The 23,432-nt window shown below is 39.9% G+C and overlaps 1 protein-coding gene across 1 annotated transcript in view; it reads right to left on the bottom strand.

The window, feature by feature from the left end:
* Nucleotides 1-999: 999 nt before the first annotated feature.
* LOC109147248 overlaps nucleotides 1,000-23,432 on the bottom strand; it is a 61,007-nt gene continuing 38,574 nt past the window's right edge. The window contains exon 3 of the mRNA XM_019294894.1: nucleotides 1,000-1,370. Coding sequence (XP_019150439.1) covers nucleotides 1,017-1,370 — 354 coding nt within the window. The 3' untranslated portion in view covers nucleotides 1,000-1,016. The remainder of the gene's footprint in view (nucleotides 1,371-23,432) is intronic.

Raw genomic sequence — 23,432 nt, 5'->3', positions numbered from 1 at the left:
AACCTAAAAAAATCTACAATTGAGTCCCTAGTCCCTAAACTAATCAAATTCATGCAAAGCCTCCAATTTGCAGGTTCCCAACATGTCATCCAAATTAAATTATTTTTTAAAAAAATAAATTTTAAAAAATAATTATTTAAAATTAAAAAAAAAAAAAACAAAAAAAAAACAAAACTTCCGGTCGGAGACGAAGAAGGTTTCTTCGTCTACGGCCATTGAGACGAAGAAACCGCTTGGAGACGAAGAAGGTCGCTTGCCGGAAGTCTTTTTTTTTTTTTTTTTTTTTTTTTTTTTTAATTTTTTATATAAATATTAAATAGTTATTTTTTAAAAAAAATAATTTAATTTGGGATGACTTTTTGGAAACTTGCAAATTGGAGAATTTGCATGAATTTGGTTAGTTTAGGGATCCAATTGTAAATTTTTGACCTAATTGCATTATCGTGTGTAGTTCGATTACCTATTTGACCCTAATTCCTTTTACTTTTATGCATCCCCGGCCTCAATCTTTATTATAAGTTCGTAATGGTTTGTGAGAATCCTTACCAAATTTTGAATGTACTAGCACACCTCATTTTTTGTTTTAAGTTAATTAATTGCAAGTACTCTTCATACAAAATTGTTTGGAGTATTTTTAGTGCATATACTTCTATTCAATCTACTCAACAGTACAGTTGTGCCTTCTCAAGAAAAGCAGAAATAATTATTTAATATAAGTTCAGTAATGTGTAATGATGTGTTTGAAATACCCTCTTCCTCCTCTCCCTACCAAAAACACCCTTCTTTCCTTCAACCAAGTTCACTATGGGAGTAAGTAAATAACATTAACATTGTTAGATGAACTAATTTATGGAAAAAAAAAAAACATAATTGAAGTATTTTATTAACAAACGCAAATAGAGGAACATTCTTAATTGCCCACAATGCTTGCCGAATCATGCTGAACAACTTTAGAAAACATTTCAACTTCCAACACTACCATTGCTTACATTTCTAAAGATTGAACCCATGGAGATTCACCAAGTCTGTGAAAGGCTAAACCAATGTTGCCAGTAATCCATACCCATAGAATCATTATCATTGTCCGTGAAGACAATATAATGTGCGTTTGAAGATGCATGCGGAAAGCATTCCAACTTCCTTTGGATTTTTCTCACCTCGAGGGCATTCATATCCCAAAACTTCAGAACAAATCTCTCTAGCGCAGGAGATTTTGAAAGTAACATTTTTATAAAAAGCATTTGGAGCGCAGATGCACACTTTGATTCAATCTTGATTGTGTTAAGCATTTTCAGCTCATTACTAACAAAGCAACTATCTGGATCCTCCAAAAGCCTTGAAGCAGCTTCTTTGTAATCCTTCGAACCGAACTATAACTCAAGAAGAAATGAAAGACAAGCACAACAGTGAGGACATTTGAAAAAGCAAAACAAGAACCAAACATGATTGCCAAATATATATACTCAACCTCCTGCGCCAAAATATGCAGTTCACATAGGTTAGGACATCTTTTAAGCAATTGCATAGCAACGGCAAGCTCCTACCGACAATCAATATTTAATTCATGTAGCTTCATCACTTGCAGATTTATTGCAGTTGGAAACATAGATGCATCCATATACTAGAAAAATAGCAATAACAAAACAAAATTAACCACCACAAGAACTTTAACAAGCCAAATGGTAAAGAATTATATCTATCCATCCATTTGCATCAAGTAAAATGAGTTAAGTTCTCACCCTCAACAAAGAGCCACACAACCGAAGAGTCTTAATGGCTTTCAAATGCGGTGTCAACCATCTCGAAGTATATACATCATACATAAAATTAATAACAGATAACATTTCAAGCTTTGGAGGACTACTGATCTCAAACTCATCGATCTCATCACAATCTTCGAAAGCCAGCTTCTCAAGATTAGGAATACTAATACTAGAGGCAATTTCATTAACACCGCGCTTAAATTTAACATAAAAGAACTCTAATGAAGTGACATTGGAAAATATATCACAAGCATTTACAGGCAAATCAATAATGACACCTTGGACTGTCAGTTTCTTAATTGTCCTGCAAGAGAGTAAACAAAATGGCAGCTCATAAACTGGCGCTAGATCACTATATAAATATATGTTAAGTTCCTCCACAGCATTTCTTGAAAGAAAAAGACACCACCTATCAAAATCAGACTGCTGCATAAGATCAGCACATGGAATGTGTAGAGTAAATTTCTTAACCGGCCAAGCACGGTGAAACAGGATATTATTGATTATGTTCACGCAGGTTCTACCATCCAAGATTTTCTTATCATCTTGGCGCTGTTGGAGACTTTCCAAGAATTCCCGATCGAACACAAGCCGCCCATGCTGCAACCAAGCATCATTCCAGTGCCTTGATAGCAGAGCAGTTCTGGCGGCGTCTCGGGTGGGCAAACACTCCAAAATTCTGTCCTTTATCTCTATCGGCAGCTCTATTATTAAATCCCTACTTGCATCCATGAGGCGTCAGTCGAAATCAAATGTTAAAAGCATTCTATTCTTCAACGGCAAGATTCCATATTTCGTAAATAAAAAGGAAATTAGTTAGGAAGCGAAGAGTTGGGAAGAAAACAGAGATTGGGGGAAAAGTGACAGATTAGAAACCCTCACCTCTGATATTTGGTTTGGGTCTTTGCGGGTTAGGAAAGTGGAAGGGAAACGGAATGCTAGATTAGAAACCCTCACCTCTTCCCAGATGGTGCAGGTTATGGAGCAATCTTGCGAGATTGGGGTGGCAGATTTGTGGCCGCTCAAAGTGGTCGCTTAAGCTGTGGTCACGATCCTTATTTTGGGGAGGCTTTGGCTTTTAAGTAGGCGTTAGCTTGGCTTAAAAGTGTGGTGGTAGTAATTTTATCATTGAAACTGATTGCCTGAACCTTTGTTTTAATTTTCATTCTAGTTGTTTAGACTTGTCTTATGCTGGTTTAATTATTAAGCAATGTCAATGTATTGCTAGCGACATTAGGAACATTTCTGTTCGCCATGTCAAACGGTCAGCGAACCAAGTTGCTCATGAGCTAGCTCGGGCTTCTGGTTCTTCCTTTGTCCTTGGGTCTTGGGAGTATATACCCCGCATGATTGTATTTATCCCTTTATGAATTAATGCGTTCCTTTGGTTTTCAAAAAAAAAAAAAAACATAGAAAAAGAAAGAACATAACAGCTAACAAAGGTAAGTGTGAACATTTTTTAACCTTTCTTCCTTTTATTTTATATATTTTTCTTTACTTATTCTTATTATTATAACTTTTTCATAATATAAATCGTGTATTGTTGATCTCTTACTATAATCTACAAAAATTATTTTCGAAATTTAGTGTTCAATTTTTTATTTTATATATTTTTCTTTGCAGGTAATTAATGCCAACCTATTATCAGGTAGCAGTTCCATATCTCATCTGACTTGTAAAAATACCTCCATCATAATAAAAGGCGTGTACTTGGACACATGGATAGTTCACTTTGTACACCAAGTAGCACAGTGACTAATTGTACAAATAGAAATGTTAATGTATATACCTACTTTTATTTTTTTGGTAATATTTAATAGCGCTAAATGATAAAAATCTTTCTGGCAAAATTTTTTTTTCTTTTTCTTACGTTTTATGTTAAAATTAATTTTTAAAATAAAACTTTTAGGGACGTTTATTATAAAACGTCATTGATTCTATATCTTTACTGACAAACAATTATATTTTGTCAGTAAATATTACCAAAAAAAAAATTATTGTTTGTACCAAAATATATAGTGATGTTATTTAATATAACGTTGCAAATTATTATATTTAGCGACGTTTTCTAGAGCGTCGTTAAAATTTTCATCGGGAAATGACAAATTTCTTGTAGTGTGTATGAAAATTGTTCAGTTTACAGCAAAAAGATCAAGCTTATATCCAACAGATAGAACTAACTGTTGTAACCAACAGACAAAACAGAATGCAAAGGGAAACAGAAAAGCGCTTTGGCATTAATTCATTACTTCATCACCCCCCCGCCCCCCCCGGTAAGCTGGAGCATGAATGTCTTGAAGGCCCAGCTTAGAGTCGAAACTATCTAACACTGGCTTGGACAATTGTAATGCCCCACTTCTAGGACATGACCCGGTCATATCGTTACGTGAAAACCTGTAACAATACGAAGTCTAGCCATACATACCTCTCGGAACCTTCATAACAACACTTGAATACATAATAATTTTTCAACCCAATATGACAAAATATAAACAACTAGTTCTTCCCAAAAACTCATCAAATCAATAAAATTAAATATTTACAATCAAAAGTAATATGTCCAAAATGGATCACTTACAGCAGCCTTGTAAGTGTAGCTTGCCCCTTTTGGTTTGTGGCTTGTGTGTTGGTTTTTATTTGACTTGTACGTCTAAGCTTCATGATTTATCATGTTCACCAATGCTTATTTCATGAGGGAAAATGGTCTCCTTGTGCAAGTGGTCTACACTAGTAAGGGGCATCATCTTGTGAAATAAGATTGGTCCCATAGCTATGTCCTTTGGGATGAGAATGGAAGGAGGTTTATGATTGTTTGAGCTTGACTAACCTGCAATGCCTCTAGTGTGTATATTTAAAGAGCGCTGTGTAATTTTACATTTCCCCAGTTTAAGAAGATTATTAGCGATAAGAACTGTTGTAAAAGACTGACTGATGAGGAGACGAAAGTTGTCAGTCAGACAGATAGTTTGCAGATTAGTTTGTCGAGGAAAAACTAAAACAACACATACGATGTTTACCTAGTTTGATACAGTGTGTATCTACATCTGGGGGATGATCACCGAGGCGTCCAATCCACTAACTCATAATCCAATGTACAAAGGTAGAGAAACAAGAATCTCACCCAAGTGCCCCACACAAAGTACGTACCCAGTCTACAAAGGTTTAGTGGATTGTTGAAGGCGGAGAGCTACGCATGCAGAAGTCCAACGAAATCCCTTCGATTGGAGAGCTAACTCTGATGCAGTCCGCTTCAATGACGCAGTCCCACGTTGTTCCCACAACTGAGTGATCTTCGCGTCCTTTCGTTTAAGCAATGATAGTTCTTCTCAAGTTCTTCATCATAATCACCAAGAACACATATTCTTGAGAAGAGGCATGATAATCAAAGATATGATCCTCTGTATAGCAAGGAGTGCTTTTTGTCTTCTTAAAATCGTAACTCTAATTCATGACCGAAAGAGGGTACTTATACTTCCTTAGCAAGAACACTCTCTAAAAATATCTTTGATTGTAGATGGTAGGACGATTTGTGAAGAATGCAATCTTATAGATTCGATCCATACCTTCCAAAACAGATCCGTTGATTTTCTTTCCAAACTAGTCTTCTCAAACCACGTTCAGCATTTTGGAAACTTCTTCCTTTATCAGATCTTTAATGTCAATGCGTCTGTTGGTGTACATGAGAAATCAGTCTTCTGTAAAAGCAAACAGACACCAAGCTAAACCCTATCTTAGTTTGCCATAATAATATTGCCAATTATATGTTGGGGTTTTATGGAGAAAATACCAACACTAACAAACTCCCCCTTTGGCTATTATTTGGCAAAACAACTCGACTAAGATAAAACAATAAACTAGGGAGAAAAAAGGAAGATAACAGTTGCATAAAGAACATAAGTATGAATTACAACCATTTAAGGAATAACAGCACACAAGTCGTGCTGAGCAAAAACATAGTAGCATTCTTCACAGATCATGAGGCCATCACAAACACACGCCCAGACAGGGCCAGAAGGTACAGAAACACACAAAAAAACTCCCCCTGAGTTTAGTCACTCCCCCTTTTTGCCAAAGATAGACAAAGAAACATTCAGGCATTCGATGGCTCTTCACTGTCGGACTTCACATTCTCAGCAGCAGCAGACTCAGTCAAGCTCAGACGAAGCAAAATAGTCGCAAGTTCAGTACGGGCTGCATGAGTTGCTTCGCAATAATGCCATTAACAGTTTCAAGCTCAGACACCCGAGCTTTCAGACGGAGAGATAGTTGGACGTCCTTTGCATGTGGTACTAGACCCTGCATCGTCAGAACTCCAAAAATGAGATTAGGATATGGCAATCTTACCTTCTGTTCCCACGGATGAATCAAAGTGAGAAAATGATAGAAGATCTACTTCCCCAGATCAATGGTCATTTTGGTGCCAATTCAAAACAGAAGTGCAGCCAGTTGCTTGCCAACCGTATGAAAATGGGCAGAAGGTAACCAATTGTGTAAGGTAATACGGTGCAGAATAACATATTTGGAGGTAAGCTTCGAGCTAGACAGAGTGTCAACATCACCTGTAGGCCATACAGGAGTCTGACCTCCAGTGAGAGTCCTTGCAACCAAATCCCAATCCGTAATCTCTTCTTCATCAACAGCTTTCAAACCATTGTATTCATTAATCACATCCAGACCGAAAACATACCATTTTCCTCTGATGAAAATCTGCATACACCGGGTCCCCGTAAGATTGTCAATTTCTTCATTCAGATTGCAGTAGAACTCGTAGGTCAGCAGCTTGGAGTAGGGGCAAATGGAGGTGACAGTCTTCATGAGGCCAACTTCACTGAGCAAGGGCAAAATGTCACAAGCAGAATTCAACTGATTCTCATCAACCGATGCTGAACAATAAGCTCTCGTCGAACCATCATAGACCACTTCCCTTGAGCTGTAGCAGAAACAAACTGAGGCGTGTATATCGTTGTATCAGGATTGTCCGAAGCAGCCTGGACATCAGGAGTAACACTCTTTCCTCGACCTTGTAGTGGGTTTCATCTTTCTGGTAGAAGTGGTGGAAACCGTAGCAGGCGCCTTGTTCTTAACAGACGATCTCAGAGTTTTGAACACTTGTTGAACAGGTGGATCACTTTCAGCCTTGACGGATTCAACAGATCGTTTTCTTTTCTCAAGTTGAACCGTATCAAGATTATCATCACCGGTTTCAACGGCTACTCTCTCAGGGACCCCTTTGCGTTTCGATTTTCTTGTCTCTCTGGATGGAGAATGATCAGTTGGGCTTGGTGAAACCGAGTGGCTTGTTTCTGACACAGGGGCAGACGAAGAACCAAGAAGTTTGGAGACGTCTCGAATTTTGAAAGTAGTCGAGTCTGGATGTGTTGTTGCTTCCACTGTAAGAGGTCTAGACAACTGGGCTTGTGGACCATAAACTTCAGCCAGTATTTTCTCATCATCACTGTCAATATGCACAGAGGGATCATCAAGATGAATAACTTTATATGGTTCCGGCACAGAAGCAGATGGCAAACGCGCAAAGTGACGGATGTGGTCAAGGCTCTCAGCCAAAGAAGATGATGTATAAACTGGAACTCCATCAATTTGATCAAAGGGACGAGGGCTTGAGAGTCTGGCAGCCTCAATTTCAGTCGGCAACTTAGGAGAAACATCAACCGGGCAAACCTCAACCGGTGACTCAACAGCATCAGATACAGGCACAATAGGAATTGCAGATCGTGCAATATCAGCAGAGTACACAACTAGACTCAAATTTTCTACCTTATCAGATTGGTTAACTTTTTCTTCGGAATCACTGTTAAGGCAACTTTTGTAGGCTCAATTTTTTCAGAAGATACACGAAGAGGATCATCAGACACAGAGGATTTCATAGACAGTAAAGCATTCTCATTATTGGATCGTGCAACATGCAGAGCAAATTCAATATCATCATAAATTGAATCATCGGGCTTATCAGGAGATATCTCAATAGGGGTTTCAGAAGTATTAGACCTGTTACGAATAATCTCAAGACGGTGTTTGGCTTCGTCCTGTGCAGCTTGAAGATAGAGAGGTTGAGCTGTTATCCGTCGACGCGAGATTTCTTTGGATTCCAGAGTCCTTTGGGCGAAATACTGGAGAAAAGCCCCAGCACGGTTTCCATCGTCTGGCTAAGGAATGGACGCAGGGCTAACATCATCACTCGCTTCGGAGGCCAACATCAGGAGATCACTCGTATCATCGTCGGACCAATCCGCATAGAACTCCGGGTAATCCGAAAGCACTGTGACTACGATTTCGTCGCGGAGAACAGAGTCAAGCTTCAACTTCTTTTACATAGTGAGTTGGATAAGAGTTTTTACATGCTTCGTGGCTGTTTCTGGTGAATGGACTTTCCTTCCCAGCTTAATGATAATATTTCTCACAGCATCCGCCATTGTTGTGCGATTTGGGAAAGAGAAGAGATAAACCCTAGGTGTGGAATTAGTAAGCAAACAATAGAGAGCAAAGTAGAATTTAGAACTCTTCCTTCAAAAGAATGAGACACGATCAAATACACAATCCCAAGGGTGATGAACACTATTTATTGCGATTGTCAGACTGCATGCAACTGATGTGATTGACGCAACGGTATAGCTCCTTTTTAGGGATTAAACGGATGATTTGAATTTTGAAAGAGGCGAATTAATTTTGGTAACCAAGGTTAAGAAATTATCTTAATATAAACAGAAGAGAGATTTAAAAGGAAGTCAAATGTGGAATTTTGACCCGTGATTGAGATTACCATACACTCTCCTTCTGTGTTATCATTCTGCCTTATAGATCAATCCTGCAGATTCTCAGAGCAAATCTGAGAATCTCAAACCGATTTGCGTCCAGAGGTTTAGTCAGTATGTAAGCTAATTGCTTATCTGTTTGAATATATTCCAACTCTATCTCCTTTGAGTCTACCAAGTCTCTGATATAGTGATGTCTTATATCATTGTGCTTTGTTCTGGAGTGTTGAACTAGGTTCTTTGAAATGTTTATTGCACTGACATTGTCACAGTAGAGTGTCATAGTCCTTTGTGTGAGACCATAATCTAACAACATTTGCTTCATCCAGACCAACTGAGTGCAACATCCTCCAGCTGCTATATATTCTGCCTCTGCGGTGCTTAGAGAGATTGAATTCTGCTTCTTGCTTAGCCATGAGACTAAATTCTTTCCAACAAAGAAGCATCCTCCTGATGTACTCTTTCTGTCATCAATATTGCCTGCCCAATCAGCATCATAATATGCACTCAGGTTGAGTTCACTGTCCTTGGAATACCATAACCCATACTGAATTGTGCCCTTGATGTATTTCAAGATCCGTTTAGCAGCTATCAAATGTGACTCTGTGGGATCAGATTGATATCTTGCACACATCCTAACACTGAACATAATATCAGGTCGACTTGCTGTCAAATAGAACAGACTTCCAATTAGGCTTCGATAGACTGTGTTATCAACTGATGCACCAGAGTCATCTTTTGATACCTTTGTGGAAGTGGAGATAGGTGTTCTGGGAGTTTTACATGACTCTAGATCAAATTTTTTGACCAAATCCTTGGCATACTTTTCTTGTGAGATAAAGTAGCCTTCAGTACTCTGTTTAACTTGAAGTCCTAAGAAATAAGTCAGTTGACCTACCATGGACATTTCAAATTCTTCCTTCATAACCTTCACTAAGTCATCAGTATATTTCTGTAGAGTAGATCCGAATATAATATCATCTACGTAAATCTGAGCTATAGTAACATGACTTCCAGTGGTTTTAACAAATAAGGTCTTATCAACACTCCCTCGGCTATACCCAGGATGTAACAGATACTGTGTTAGACGTTCGTACCATGCCCTTGGAGCTTGTTTAAGCCCATAGAGAGCTTTTCTGAGCTTGTAGACATGCGTCAGATGAACTGGGTCTTCAAAACCTTTAGGCTGTGCTACATAGATATCTTCATGCAGATACCCATTCAGAAATGTTGTCTTAACATCCATCTGAAACAGTGTGAAACCCAGAATACACGTAACTGCCAATAAAATTCTGATTGACTCCAGTCTTGCAACAGGGGCAAACGTTTCATCATAGTCAATTCCCTCAGTTTGGGTATATCCTTGAGCAACCAACCGAGCTTTGTTTCTTGCAATATTTCCGGCTTCATCCGTTTTATTTTTGAAGATCCACTTTGTCCCAATTATGTTAACTCGCTCAGGTCTAGGTACCAGATCCCACACATGATTTTGGTCAAACTGATGTAGCTCCTCTTGCATAGCCTTAATCCATAGATCATCCTGCAAGGCTTCTTTCACATTTTTTGGTTCTATTTTTGAGGTGTAGCAGGCGGATCTGGATATTTCTATCAGATTGCTTCTCATCCAACTCCTGGTTTTCATTCCATCTGTTGGATTACCAATTATGTTATATGATGGATGGTTTTTCTGAGTTCTGGTGGGTTTGTTCTTACCATCACCATCCGAGAGAGGATTCTCCTATTCAGGACTTTCTTTATCTTCTTGTGACGAATCATGCGTGTCAGACAGTTTGGTTTCCTCAACTGTTTTTAATGACTCACCGATAGGGAGATCTGTCTCTGGATCAGTTACCGATGTTTCATCTGATTCTTCTGGATTGTCATCTATAACAACGTTCACTGATTCCATGACTGATTGAGTTCTTTTGTTGTAAACTCGATAAGCTCGACTGTTTGGAGAGTACCCAAGAAAGATGCCCTCATCACTCTTGGATTCAAACTTTCCTCTTTGTTCCCAATCAATTGGTACATAGCATTTTGTTCCAAATACATGAAAGTACTTTAAATTTGGCTTCTTTCCTTTCCATATCTCATATGGTGTCTTAGACGTACCTGGTATGAGATAGACTCTATTCACAGTATGACATGTTGTGTGCACTGCTTCAGCCCAGAAACGCTGAGGCAGGTGCGATGCGTGTAACATTACTCTAGCCATTTCCTGCAAGGTCCGATTCTTTCTTTCCACCACACCATTCTGTTGAGCTGTTCTGGGAGCTGAGAACTCATGAGCTATACCATTTTCGGAACAGAAGTTTGAGTATAAGGAGTTTTCAAACTCATTCCCATGGTCACTTCTCAGTCTTTGGATTTTTATTATTGGTTCGTATTTTTCTTTCTGAACCCTTATGCATAGAGTCTTGAATGCATTGAATGCCTCAGATTTTTCCCTCAGAAAGTATACCCACCAGAACCGAGAGAAGTTATCTACACAAACAAAGATGTATTTCTTTCCACCAATGCTTTCAGTCTGAGTTGGTCCCATGAGGTCTATATGGACCAGTTCTAGACATCTCTCAGTAGTGATAACTTTTACTACTTTGTGAGGAGCCCTTATTTGCTTTCCAATGGCGCATGCACCACAGACTCCTTCCTGTTCTATTTTGAGCTTTGGTATCCGACGAACAACATCTAACTTAATCATTTTATCCATATCTCTGAAGTTTATGTGACCCAATCGTCGATGCCACAGTTTTGATTCGTCTGTTTTAGATATTAGACATGCAGTTTCATTGGTAAGAACATAACAATTGTTAGAGGATCGTGTTCCTTCCATTACTACTTGATCTGCTTTATCACGAACTCTGCAGCACTCACGATTGAAGCACACATTCCAATTTTGATCACACAGCTGACTGATGCTAATGAGATTTGCTTTCAGACCACTGACTAAGAGAACTTCATCCAGATGTGGTAAACCTGGAACATTTAGGGTACCTTTTCCAACTATCTTTCCTTTTTGCCCATCTCCATACGTAACTGATCCACTGCTAGGTTGAACAGACATGAGACACTTAACATTCCCAGTCATGTGGCTGGAACATCCACTGTAGAAATACCATCTTGTTTCAGTCATAGAGGCGGTCAGAATGATTGTGGGATAGTAGATTACTTCTGATTTCCTGACCCAAACTTGTCTTACGAAGGGAGTAATATAATAGACTTGTTCTGATATTTCTCCTTCCTTTGATCTCTGTAGAAGAAGTAACATTGAGGTCGGGTATGTCCTTTTGTTTGACAATAGTGACAGATGGGTATGTATTGTTTAACTTTTACAAGCTTGGTCTTGAACCTTGAGTACTGGGACTGTAATTTGATCCTGCCAAATTGAGAGTCAGCAATCCGAGTGTGTATGATCCCTTTCTGTTTTAATTGTGATGATTGACTTTGATCATAATTGTGAATTGATTTATCAACTGATGTTCCTTCTTTTATAAACATAGGTGCCGTCTTTGAGGACTCTCCTCGTTCAAAATCAAGTCCCTTTTTATCATTGGGATTTCGGCCAGAATCCAGAATTTTGTCTAAGGTAGAGGTGATATCCATCATCTTGATTTTCTTATTTAGATCCTCCAGTTCTTTTATCAATTTTCCCTCTCATGATCTTATCTGAGTAATAAGATCTTCTTTTAAGACGAGTTCAGTAGTTAGTTTCTTCAGGTGATCATCTCGTTGCTTCAGATCTTCATTCAGACTCTTGTTGACTTTCACCAGTTGCTCCCAACTTCCAACTAGTTTAGCAAATTCCAGTTCCAGTTGTGTATGTCTCTCTTCAAAGTCATCTGATGATACGTGCAACTCTTCATCGGTATCATTCTCTTCTGATTGGTTTTCTGTTGCCGTAAAGAAGGCCACGAAGTTTCCCACATTTTCATCAGACTGATCATTTGCTGCTTCATCTTCATCATCACTTAGGGTTGCTACTGACATAGCTTTCTTCCTTTTGAGATAAGTTGCACATTCAGATTGTATATGTCCGAATCTGTCACACTCTCGACATTGCACTGATCTGTTTAGAGGTCTAACTGTGTCAGTTGGATTACTCCTGATTTGTCTTGTTCGGCCACTTTGAGACTGACTGTTCTGTGAGAAGGAGGGCGTTTCGGTTTTCTGATATGAGGAGTTTCCACTTTTGTACTGTGTCCTGTTAGGTTGTCCTTGACTCCTGCGATTGAAGCCTTTCAATATTTTCTTAAAGTTCTTTGTTAGCAAGGTCAAAGCTTCGTCATCTATTTCATCTGTGTCAGATTCTCGATCAGTTTCGGAAACAAAAGCCACTGACTTGCCTTTTCCACTGACTACAGGTTCGTCATCAGCTAGCACTTCAAGTTCATAAGTATGTAAACTTCCCAAAAGTACTCCCACACTCTTCTTCTCCCAGCCTGAGTGTTCCTGAATTGCAGTCACCTTCATTCGGAAACGTTTGGGTAAAGATCGAAGGATCTTTTTGACCATTCTTTCATCAGTAAAAGGTTCGCCAAGTACTGAAGCTCTGTTCATCAAATTCTGAACCCGATTGTGAAAGGTTGAAATTGTTTCCTCTTCACCCATCCTGAGATATTCAAACTCTGACAGTACCAACTGAAGTTTTGACTGCTTGACATCACTTGTACCTTCATATCTGGTTTCAAGAGTGTCCCATACTCATTTTTCTTCTTTTATTCCGATGACAAGAGTAAAGACTGATTCATGCAGAGATCTAACAATAGAATTCAGTGCCTTATTGTTTAAATCAGAGGACGTCATCTCTTCTTCAGTCCATGACTCTATAGGTTTGGCCCTAGCAGTTCCATCAGCATTCTGAACTGTCGGAGAACTCCATCCAGTGAGGACAGTACGATATACTTTGGTACCTTGTGCCTGAAGATAAATCTCCATTCGAGCCTTCCAGAAGGAATAGCTGTGGCCATCCAATTCTAGTGGTTTCATACTTGCATCCATCCTGAATCAAAAGACACCCAGCCAAAACACACAGACAGAAAGCAGACAAACACCCAACAGACAACAAGAAAAATAGCTTCTTAACGAGAGAACAATGCAAAACAAAATTTCCCGTAAGGATCAACTCATTGTGTAGGCTTAAAAGCTCTGATACCACATGTAATTTTGCATTTCCTCAGTTTAAGATGATTATTAGCAATAAGAATTGTTGTAAAAGACTGACTGATGGGGAGACAAGAGTTGTTAGTCAGACAGATAGTTTGCAGATTAGTTTGTCGAGGAAAAACTAAAGCAAACAATAAAACAACACATACGATGTTTACCCAGTTCGATACAGTGTGTATCTACATCTGGGGACGATCATCGAGGTGTCCAATCCACTAACTCATAATCCAATGTACAAAGGTAGAGAAACAAGAATCTCACCCAAGTGCCCCACATAAGGTACGTACCCAGTCTACAAAGGTTTAGTGGATTGTTGAAGGCGGAGAGCTACGCATGCAGAAGTCCAACGAAATCCCTTCGATTGGAGAGCTAACTCTGATGCAGTCCGCTTCAATGATGCAGTCCCATGTTGTTCCCACAACTGAGTGATCTTCGCGTCATTTCGTTTAAGCAACGATAGTTCTTCTCAAGTTCTTCATCTTATACACCAAGAACATATATTCTTGAGAAGAGGCATGATAATCATAGATATGATCCTCTGTATAGCAAGAAGTGCTTTTTGTCTTCTTAAAATCGTAACCCTAATTCATGACTGAAAGAGGGCACTTATACTTCCTTAGAAAGAACACTCTCCAAAAATATCTTTGATTGTAGACGGTAGGAAGATTTGTGAAGAATGCAATCTTAAAGATTAGATCCATACCTTCCAAAACAGATCCGCTGATTTTCTTTCCGAACTAGTCTTTTCAAACCGCGTTCAGCATTTTGGAAACTTCTTCCTTTATCAGATCTTCAGTGTCAGTGCGTCTGTTGGTTTACCTGATCAATCAGTCTTCTGTAAAAGCAAACAGACACCAAGCTAAACCCTATCTTAGTTTGCCATAATAATATTGCCAATTATATGTTGAGGTTTTATGGAGAAAATACCAACACAAACAGGCTGGCTGGCTATGTGCAATGGTTGGAAAATATGGAAACATATGGAAAAAAGATGGAAACGGATGGAAAAAGAGAGAAATAGCAATGCCAAAAATGTAAAACAATGAAAATGCTTTGTTTGTACTTGGTTGGGCCCCTCCATTGCTTAGCTCATAAAGGAAAAATGATCTCCTTGTGCAAGTGTTTTGGCACCAACAAGGGGCATCATCTTGTGGGTTAAGGGTGGAGGCTCTAGGTTACCATTGCTTGGTTTTTAAAGCAAAATGGTCGGCCTCCTTGTGCAAGTGTTGTGGCACCAACAAGGGGTGTCATCTTAATAGGCCAAGGGTGGGTCTCATCACCTTGAGTGGGGCATAAGTGGTTTCCCCGATAAAAATACAGACTTCTGTGCGGGGGAATTGACCTCGCGCTCTCGGGGTAAGGACCTAGAAGTTCTTTGAAGAGAAGCAATAGGGGCATTGCTTGTGAGTCTTGTTAAAGACATGATTTGTTTAAATGGAATGAAAGGCATGTTGGACCAATGGCAAATGATGTGAGACGGGATAAATCATGGCGTGAAGACTAGCAATCAAGTAATGGGATTGTGAAAGAAGGTGAGCAAAGGGGAGGCTATACTTATGAAGCCGCTCTAAGTGAAGATCCGAGACATGCTTTGATGATGGAAGCGTTAGCTTGATCTTAAGGTTCTGTGTTTTGTCCTTGTAAAGCTGATGAGAATTATCAATTCGATTCAACAGTAACAATAGAATAGGAATACAAAGTATATCTAAAACAGAACTCTAACAAACCCTGAGTAATAGACTATACTAATTCAACTATTCTAAAGCCACACAGTTATAATCATATAATATAAAAACATTGTGACAAATAATAATAATACTAACACACCCCCTCAAGCACAAGGTTGGTGAGCCACAACATTGAGCTTGTCTCGCAAAGCACTGAAACGCGGACCCGGCAGCGGTTTAGTGAAGATGTCCGCTAGCTGATCTGTAGTTGAGACATAGTTAACGATGAAGTCCCCAGAGGCCACCTTGTCGCGGACGAAGTGGTAATCAATCTCCACATGTTTGGTGCGAGCGTGGAACACCGGATTAGCGCAGAGATAGGTCGCCCCGAGATTATCACACCACAACGTAGCCGATTGCCCTGCATGTAACCCTAACTCGCGTAGTAAAGAGACGACCCAGGTAACTTCCGCCGACACGTCAGCTAGTGCTTTATACTCAGCTTCAGTGGATGATCGAGCCACAGTGCGCTGCTTCTTCGAGAGCCAGGATATGAGATTTGACCCGAGATACACCGCGAAACCACTCGTACTCTTCTCATCAATAGGACATCCTGCCCAATCGGAGTCAGAAAAGGCGTGTATAGCTGTAGACGTAGATGGTGAAAAGCGGAGACCGTAGTCCAGTGTCCCCTTAATGTAGCGCAATACCCTTTTGACGAGAGCCCAGTGATCAACAGTCGGAGCATGCATGAATTGACATAAGCGATTTACGGCATATGCCAAGTTTGGTCGAGTGATAGTCAGGTACTGTAAGGCGCCTACCACACGACGGTATTGAGTGGGGTTGTCATGTAGCTGGTCAGAGGGAGTCACCGCTTTAGTGACGGCTGCCGGTGTAGAAAGTGTCTTACAATCCACCATGCCGGACCTCCCTAGGAGATCAGTCATATACCGCCGTTGAGATAGAACCATAGTATCACCGTCCATGATCGTTTCAATGCCCAAGAAGAACCCCGGCTTACCCAGATCACGGATTTTAAATGCCGTGGCGAGTCGTTGAAGGAGATTGTCCACCAGGATGCTGCATTTCCCATCATAATAATATCGTCGACGTAGACTAGTAAATATACTCACGACGTTCCTTCAACATAGTAAAACAGAGAGACGTCTGTCTTGGAAGCCTTGAACCCTGTAGACAGTAAGAAATCATGTAATCGTTTGAACCAGGCACGTGGGGCCTGTTTCAAACCGTACAGGGAACGCTGTAAATGACAGACGTGGCCGGGGGTGGCCGGGTCTTCATATCCCGGAGGTTGCTTTATATATACTGTTTCGTCCAAGTGGCCATTCAAAAAGGCATTATGAACGTCCAATTGGCGAAGTGTCCACATGTGAGACACGGTAAGCAAGAAAAGCATACGAACCGTGGTGGGCTTGACCACGGGGCTGAAGGTATCAAAGAAATCCTCGCCTGCTACCTGATTGAACCCTTTGGCAACCAGGCGGGCTTTATAGCACTCCACTGAGCCATCAGCGTTCCGCTTTGTACGGAATACCCATTGGCAACCAATTATGTTCATATGCGGCTCCGGGGCCACTAGACGCCAAGTGTGATTATGCAATAATGCATTAAACACCATATCCATGGCTTCACGCCAATGCGGGTGTCCCACAGCTTGGGAATAACACGTTGGATCAGTGGTTGTGTTCAACGCATAGAATGTCTCTGGAGTGGCTCTAGTCATGTGACGGAGACGTATAACATGGTCCAGACTTTGCGGCTGTGCTCGAGTCCTACGACGCCGAACCGGAGCAGTCTGAGCTATAGCCAGCTGGGGTGGGGCACTATCCAGTGGTATAGGCTCAAGCATGGGTTAGGGTACCGGTACACAAGTGGGCCCGGATTGAGCTACAATCGGCCCTGCGGCCCATGGTAGGGCTGGTGGCGGTACTTCTGGATTCAGAGTCCCTGTTGCAAACGGGAAAATGTTTTCGTCAAAACGGACATGACGACATATGTAGGTTTTCCCACTTATCAAGTCAATACATCTGTACCCCCTAAAGGACGGTGGGTAACCTAAGAAGACGCATGGGGCCGACCGATACTCAATCTTGTGCCTATTATATGGGCGTAGATATGGGTAACATCGGCACCCAAAGACACGAAGGAAGGTGTATGGTGGTGACGTTTTAAACAGACGCGTGTATGGACTTTCAAAGTTAATAGCTGATGACGGGAGAAAATTGATTAAACAAGTGGCTGTTTCGAAAGCATAGTCCCAGTGTTGTTGCGGGACCTTGCCTTCAGCGAGTAAAGCGAGACCAGTTTCGACAATGTGTCTATTCCGACGCTCAACCCGGCCGTTTTGTTCGTGCGTATACGCACAGGACTGGCGGTGATTTATACCGAGGGATTGGAATGTAGTGTGTAGTTTGCGGTACTCACCCCCTAAATCCGACTGAATAGACTTGATAGAGCGCGAAAACTGCCGCTCTACCAAAACACGAAACGACTCGAATACTTTATATATATCAGATTTCACCCGTAATGGGTAAAACCAGCAGAACCTGGAATAATCGTCTACAAACAGTGCAAAATAACGAAAACCATTTGTGGACATTACAGGAGACGGGCCCCAAATATCAGTAAATAACAAATCTAGTACATTTTCACTAGTGTTGGGAACCCTATCTAATTGAAATCTTGAGGACTTGCCGAGATGGCAGGCGGTGCACGACTCCAACGACTCTAATTTATTTGATGAGACCGGGCACTGTCTGTCGTAAGACCTTATTTAGCACTTGCTTATGAGGGTGACCAAGTCTACGGTGCCACACAGTGGGTGTGGCCCGGGAACTAACGAACGCATGATGAGACCGAAACAAAGGCAGCTTGTATAATCCGCCTGACGTGGATCCCTTAAGTAGAACTGCTTTGGTTGTGGTGTCCTTCACAAAAAAACAGTCACTGTGAAACTCAAAAAAAACTTTGTTCTCAGAAGTAAATTTTTGTACTGATAAAAGTGGAATAGATAGACTTGGGACATGCAATATATTGGATAATTGTAATGGTCTAGACACAGATGGGAGAGATGTACGACCGACTCGGGAGATAACCAAACCTGCTCCGTTTCCAACCCGTAGCACGTCTGGACCAACGTACTCATCCGACATCTGCATCATACCGGCGTCCGACGTTGCGTGCGCCGTGGCCCCGGTGTCTGGATACCAGCCATCCGCCGATGGGGTCGAGGACGTCGCCGGCGCTTCCCCGGAGATAGCGACGTGAGCTTGCGGAGGCTGAGTACTGTATCTCTTAAAATAGTAGACAGCCGTGTGGCCGTGGGATCTGCATATCTGACATCTCGGATTCCCACGGCCACCCCGGCCACCACGAGCCTGCCCACCGCGGTTGCCTCGCCCACGATGCTGCTGCGACTGCCGGCCACCTCCCTGCGATCCGCGACCTGGAGCAGCGTACATGGCTGCCGGTGGGACTCCTGCTTCAATTGCGGATGGATAATCGTCCACGAGTATAAACTCGTGGGCGTGTAGAAAGTCGGACAAGTGCTTCAGAGACACAAGAGCACCCGTGGAAATGAGAGACGCCGCAATGGCCTTCAGCTCCGGGCGCAATCCGCGAAGGACGTACAGGTTCTGTTCCATCAGAGATAGGGGCCGGCCAGCTTGCGCAAGAGATTCCACCAAGATCTGTGCTCGCCCGAGGTAGTCGGAGGTAGTCGCGTTGCCTTGTCTAAGCGTTTGGAACTGTCCCAACAGGCTCAGACACCGGGCGTGACTGGAGGAGCCGAGCGCTTGGGTGATCGACGCCCAGACCTCCGCGGCGGTTCTCCCATGCACGGAACGCCGGATTGGGGATGGACGTTGCGGTCGTTGGGGTCAAGGACGAGTCACCGGAGGTGGGTGCGTCGATAGTCTCCGGAGGGCATGGATGAGACCCATCGACATACCCGAGTAATTCCTGGCCGCGGAAGAACGGAATAATTTGTGTACGCCAGAACAAAAAATTTCTGGTCGTTAGCTTCATGGAGACAAAATGGTGTGCTCCAGTTAGAGAGCCGCTTCCGGTCGCCGGTGGAGTGCCGGTGGCAGACACGGTGCGCTCAGATGATCCAGACGACATGGTCGGAGAAGGTACGGGAAAAAGGGGGGGGGGGGGGGGTAAATTTGCGGAGGAGATAGCGTGAGAGAATCGAACCTGACTGATACCAGATGAGAATTATCAATTCGATTCAACAGTAACAATAGAATAGGAATACAAAGTATATCTAAAACAGAACACTAACAAACCCTGAGTAATAGACTATACTAATTCAACTATTCTAAAGCCACACAATTATAATCATATAATATAAAAACATTGTGACAAATAATAATAATACTAACAAAGCTAAACTTGGCTCCTTTAGTTGATTAGCTTGTTTAGGCCATTCTTTGGCAAAGCCGAATGGCTTAGTTTGGTTTTTGTATCTAAGGCTAATTAGGCCTTTAGTTGTTGCCAACTTGGTCACTTTTGGACCAAGTGACTTTCTAGGGATTTTTGCCACTTTGCTTTTGAGGTTGATACATAGTTCTTGTTCTTGTTAACACACACACACACACACACACACACACACACACACACACACACACACATATATATATATATATATATATATATATATATATATATATATATATATATATATAGTTTAACATGAAGCACCAAACTAAGCACATAGTGTTACCAAAAATACAAAGGGTCAAAGGAATATCCAAAATAAAGAAAAAAATCCTTCATAAGTTCCAAAATTAGGACTAAGTCTCATAGTTTCAAAAGTCACCTTCGAGACTCCACCACTTATGCTCGTGCTGCACATGTCCTTAATTACTCTGAAATATGGGGAAAATGTAAATAATGAGCTAATTCCCAATAAGTGGTATGATAGCATATTTTACACTCATATTTTAGGTACATTTTTATAATAATTTTACATTAATTATTTAATGTTATCTAATAATTAGTTCATTTTATATAATATATAATCTATTCTTATATAATATATATTATATATAATATATAATAAGAATACATACTATGTACTGTACAAGTATATATCTATATATGCATTATAAATACATATATTATGAATCCTCAAATAAAACTAAGTATGATCTTTGGACCATTTCATAGCAAAAAGACAAAACATATAGAAGCATCATAATTAGCAAAAAGACAAAACTAAGTATGATTTTTGGTCCACTTTAATTTGTGGAGATGGTCGACCGAGTCATGCGGCAGCAGCGGAGGAATTTGTCATGCGGCGAGAAACAATAAGAATTGGGTGGTAGAAATTAATTTAGGAAATATATAAATAGTAGAAGTTTTTTATTGTAAATCGTTCATTCTTCCCCTCTCGATTATTCTGTAAAGCTGTTATCAATGTACATTCATTGCTAATTTCTTTAGCTTGGTTTAGTGAATTGCACTACTACAGGAAAAGGATTTAACGTCGCCATTATAACGTCGGTTTTTCAAAAAACCGATGTTAAATATTTAAATTTAATTTTTATTTTTTTAAAAATACATATGACGTCGGCTTTTGGGTACAGCCGACGCCGTATCTCTAATATTAAAAAAAAATTAAATAAATATACTATACGGCGTCGGCTTTATAAATAGCCGACGCCGTATATCCTATAAAAAAATAAAATAAAAATAAATTACGGCGTCGTCGAGTATAAAGTCAACGCCGTATACTCGAATTAAAAAAATTAAAATAAAATATATATATTATACGGCGTCGGCTATTTATAAAGCCGACGCCGTATATCCTATAAAAAAACAATAAAAAAAATAAATATAGTATTCGGCGTCGGCGAGTATAAAGCCGACGCCGTATACTCGAATTAAAAAAATAAAAATAAAATATATATAGTATATGGCGTCGGCTACGTATATAGCCGACGTCGTATAATCATTTCATTTAATACGTAAAAGACACAGATCAGATCAAAGACTCATTGCAACCCTCATCTTCTCCACATCTCACCGCCACCAAAACCCTCCACCACCGCCACCGTAGACAGATCAGATCTCCCGACGCTCGACGGTCGCCGCTCGCCGCTCGACGTTCGCCGTGGCCGCTCGACGCTCGCCGCCGCCTCGCCGTTCGCTGCCTCGCCGCTTTCCACTGCCGGTCGTTGCCTCGACGCTTGCCGCTCGCCCGCGCTGCCACGCCGCCGGACGTCGTCGTCGATTGACGTATATACGGCAGGTACGTATATATATATATATATATATATATATATATATATATATATTAAAAATGGTTATATATATATATATATATATATTTAATTACTCTTTTATATTTTTTGAATTTTGAATTTTATAAATTATTATTGTGTATATTTCGAAATTTTATGAACTATTGGGAATTTTATGTTTAACTATATACCATTTCAAGAAATATTAGTGGCCAACTATAGTTGAGTTTTAGAAAAAACTAAATATTTTCCTTCCTTTTTTTTTTTAACTAATTGATATAATGAAAATAATAATAATAATATAGTAATAAAAATGAACCAATACTGGTTATGCTGCAATAAATATGGCTATAAAAGCAAAATTGAAAATGAAGCAGGTCTATCAAGCCTCAGCTCCTTAGGGCAAAAAGGTTTCAGCATTCTAGTAGTGATCATATTAAATTACATGTTTTGAACTTATAGACATGTGCTCAAAGGAAAATGTTGTGTACCGTACTAGTAAACTTTGGGATAGGACTCAAACCTGTGACCTTTTCGTTTGAAGGACTACAATGATGCCATCAAATCACAAAGTTCTTAGCAAAAATAATTGTCACTACTTGATGTGTCTCTTTTTTTATTATATATGTAGATTCTTTATTAATTCAAAGTGGCTGGGGACTGGGGTCCATCAATTGACTAGTAATAATCTAAGTAAATAAGTCTTTTTTTTATTATTATTTAAGAGTGATAAGTGTTGAGGTGGGAAGCATTTCCTATTCAAAAATGATCTTTATTATAAATTAATTAGATTATAGATAAGATAACACAATATTTAATACAAAATATTTATTGCAAGTAGCATGACCCTAAACATTGATATTGCCTTATTTGCTTTGTCACATATCACTTTGGAAAATAGCAATTATTTTGTTACCTAATTAAAGCAAAGATGTTTCCTAATACTCACATACTGATCTGACATACATATATGCCATACCAGATAGCTTAACATAGAACACTTTGTAAATTTTCTATAACATTATTTTCCTATTGGTCGGTCTTTTTATATATTTTGTACGTAAATGATTGAACACAATATTTTGTACGTAAAGCACTCTGTATGAATGTTGGTGTGTCTGACCTATTCTCACTTTCTCTTTAAATTAAACTTTTCTGCTTTGCTTACTTAAAAAAAAAAAAAAAGAAACTTTTTTGCTTTGCTACTTCGAAAATATTTGATTGGTTTATTTTTTGTTAGGCGTCAATCGGGTTTGACTAAGTTCAGTCCTTGCTGCGCTCCTCCTCCACTGTTCTCCGTCGGTCTCGGGTAAGCAATTTGTCTACTGTGTTTAGCAAGATTCAATTCACATTGTGTTTGACATGTTCTTTGGTTAGTTAGGATGTATAAGAAAACATCTAGAATTGACAAATGGTTATTATTATTTTACCTAGATTGGCTTGTACGTGATGAATAAATGCTCCTTGTTTGCGTCCATTAAATGCTACTTGTTTGCACTATGTAAATGCTAAAATTATTGTAGTTGTTGTAGTAGTTATTATTATCGAAATTTGTTAAAATAGTGTTAACAAATGTTTAAATAGAGTTATTATTATCTAGATTGGCTTGTAGGTGATGGATAAAAGTTGGATGATAGCTAATCGACTTAGTACGGAATACGAAGATGGAGTTAGAAAATTTTTAGACTTTGCAAAGAGTAACCTTCCGAATAGTAATAACAGGTGGTTGTGTCCTTGTAAGAAATGTTGTAATCAGAAAAAGTTAGGTGAACAGGACATATATGATGATCTAATCGT

The sequence above is a fragment of the Ipomoea nil genome, unplaced genomic scaffold, assembly GCF_001879475.1.
Source record: "Ipomoea nil cultivar Tokyo-kokei standard unplaced genomic scaffold, Asagao_1.1 scaffold1978, whole genome shotgun sequence".
Classification (NCBI taxonomy): domain Eukaryota; kingdom Viridiplantae; phylum Streptophyta; class Magnoliopsida; order Solanales; family Convolvulaceae; genus Ipomoea; species Ipomoea nil.
This window is presented reverse-complemented; position numbering and strand designations above follow the sequence as displayed.